Source organism: Emiliania huxleyi (assembly GCF_000372725.1).
Source record: "Emiliania huxleyi CCMP1516 unplaced genomic scaffold EMIHUscaffold_3942, whole genome shotgun sequence".
In the NCBI taxonomy this organism is placed as follows: Eukaryota; Haptophyta; order Isochrysidales; family Noelaerhabdaceae; genus Emiliania; species Emiliania huxleyi.
This window is the reverse complement of record NW_005199013.1, coordinates 1-1,828: the sequence shown is the minus strand read 5'-3', so window position 1 is coordinate 1,828 and position 1,828 is coordinate 1. Positions and strand designations below refer to the sequence as shown.

At 57.0% G+C, this 1,828-nt stretch overlaps 1 protein-coding gene across 1 annotated transcript; it reads right to left on the bottom strand.

Moving 5' to 3' along the window:
- Positions 1-41: 41 nt before the first annotated feature.
- On the bottom strand, positions 42-1,656 carry EMIHUDRAFT_460803 (hypothetical protein; the record flags this gene model as incomplete). The annotated part of the gene is made up of 7 exons (XM_005771004.1): positions 42-59; positions 152-306; positions 384-473; positions 688-889; positions 999-1,124; positions 1,283-1,363; positions 1,612-1,656. Coding segments are annotated over 7 exons (717 nt in total), but the record flags the coding sequence as incomplete, so codon positions are not given.
- Between the last annotated feature and the right edge of the window lie 172 nt (positions 1,657-1,828).

Here is a 1,828-nt window from a genome sequence, read left to right as displayed (position 1 = left end):
CCCTAATGAATCACAGTTGACAATCACTTATTAATTAAGTGGTCGTAGTTCATCTCGGAGAGAAGGGCGTACCTGTCAACAATAACAACAACAACAACAATAATAATAATCATAATAATAGTAGTAATAATAATAATCGTCGTAGTTCAATGATGGGGGCGTACTTGCGCACGAAAGCGGCCATGATGGTGCGCGTCGTGAGCACGGTCACGCGCTGCTCGAGGAGGATCTTCTGGAAGGTGCCCGCGTCGTGGTCCGCGTGGCAGTGCGTCAGGATGACGTGCGTGATCTTGCGGCTCGAGATGCCTATTAGTTAATCGATCAACACTTCATTCACTGATGATAGGTCAGGATGCCGCGCGTGATCTCGCGGCTCGAGATGCCGTTGCGCCGCAAGTAGTGAGCAGAGTGGGCGGGCGGGTCCACCAGGATGCCCCGCCCACGCATCCAAAGTATGAAGCCCGCCGTGGTGCCTTCAATAATAATAATAATAATAATAATAATAATAATAATAATAATAATAATAATAATAATAATAATAATAATAATAATAATAATAATAATGTAGTAGTAGTAGTAGTAGTCCAAAGGATGAAGCCCGCCGTGGTGCCTTCAGTCACATCACCAACCGGCTAGGCACCCAAGGAAGGAGATGAGTTCATTCACGCAGGGAGACGGCGTCCGCGCCTGCGGCGGTGAAGCCGTCGGCGGCGCCGAGGACAGTGATGCCGAACTGCGGCGCCTCAAAGTCGATCGCGTCGCCGACGGCCGTCGCCATCGGCATCAGGATGTGCGGCGGGTCGGCGATGGCGGAGGAGAGCCAGTCGGGCACCGTCGCGACAAGCTCGTCGTCGACTCGAACGTCGTACTCTGCGCCGCGGTCGATCACCTGCCATCAATTGACTGATCGTTAACCACGGATTGATGCGCCGTACTCGGTGGCGATGACCTAAGGGAAGTCCAAGTAAGGTGGCAGTGCAAGTGGGGCGGTGTCTCGCCTCGATCGTGCCGTCGTCGAAAGCCATGCGAGCGAGGAGGTGCCCCGCCGGCAGCTCCTCTGAGCACGCAAACTCGACAAACTGCAGCAACGTGTCGGCCTCGATCTTGCGGCCGTTGCGCGGCTCCTACGACGACGGGGAATGCCGAAGAATGCCGAACAGTGATGGCTGATAGCGAATACTAAGTAGCAATGCAGGGTGGTTCCGTCGCTCCTTGGAGGCACGCAGCAGGTCTCTCTCTCCGTCTCTCTATCACTATTCCAATGACTACTGCTCATTTGCTCCTTGAAGTAGCCGATCTCGCGCAGCAGGTCGGGCCGCGCGGCGTAGATCGAGTCGTCGACGAAGGGCGAGTACTCGTCGTCCTGGAAGGGGGATGCAAGGGAGATGCAGGGGAGATGGGGAGATACAGGGGAGATACAGGGGAGATGCAGGGGAGATGCAGGGGAGATGCAGGGGAGATGCAGGGGAGATACAGGGGAGATGCAGGGGAGATGCAGGGGAGATGGGGAGATGCAGGGGAGTTGCAGGGGAGATGCAGGGGAGATACAAGGGAGTTGCAGGGGAGATGCAGGGGAGATACAGGGGAGATGCAGGGGACACATAGAGGCACCTGGTGCAGGTGCTCCTCGGCAGGGCCCTCCAGCACCTCCTCCATCACCTAACCCATCCACCAGCCAGCGATGAGCGCAGTGCTCTCCTCCACCACCCCCCTCCACCATCCCCCCCCCCTCTCCAGCACCTGCCGAATCACAGCCGCTGCCGCCGCTGCGCAAACCACCGTCGTCTTGTCGCCCTGAGAGCAGGGGAGGGGGAGGGGAGGGGGAGGG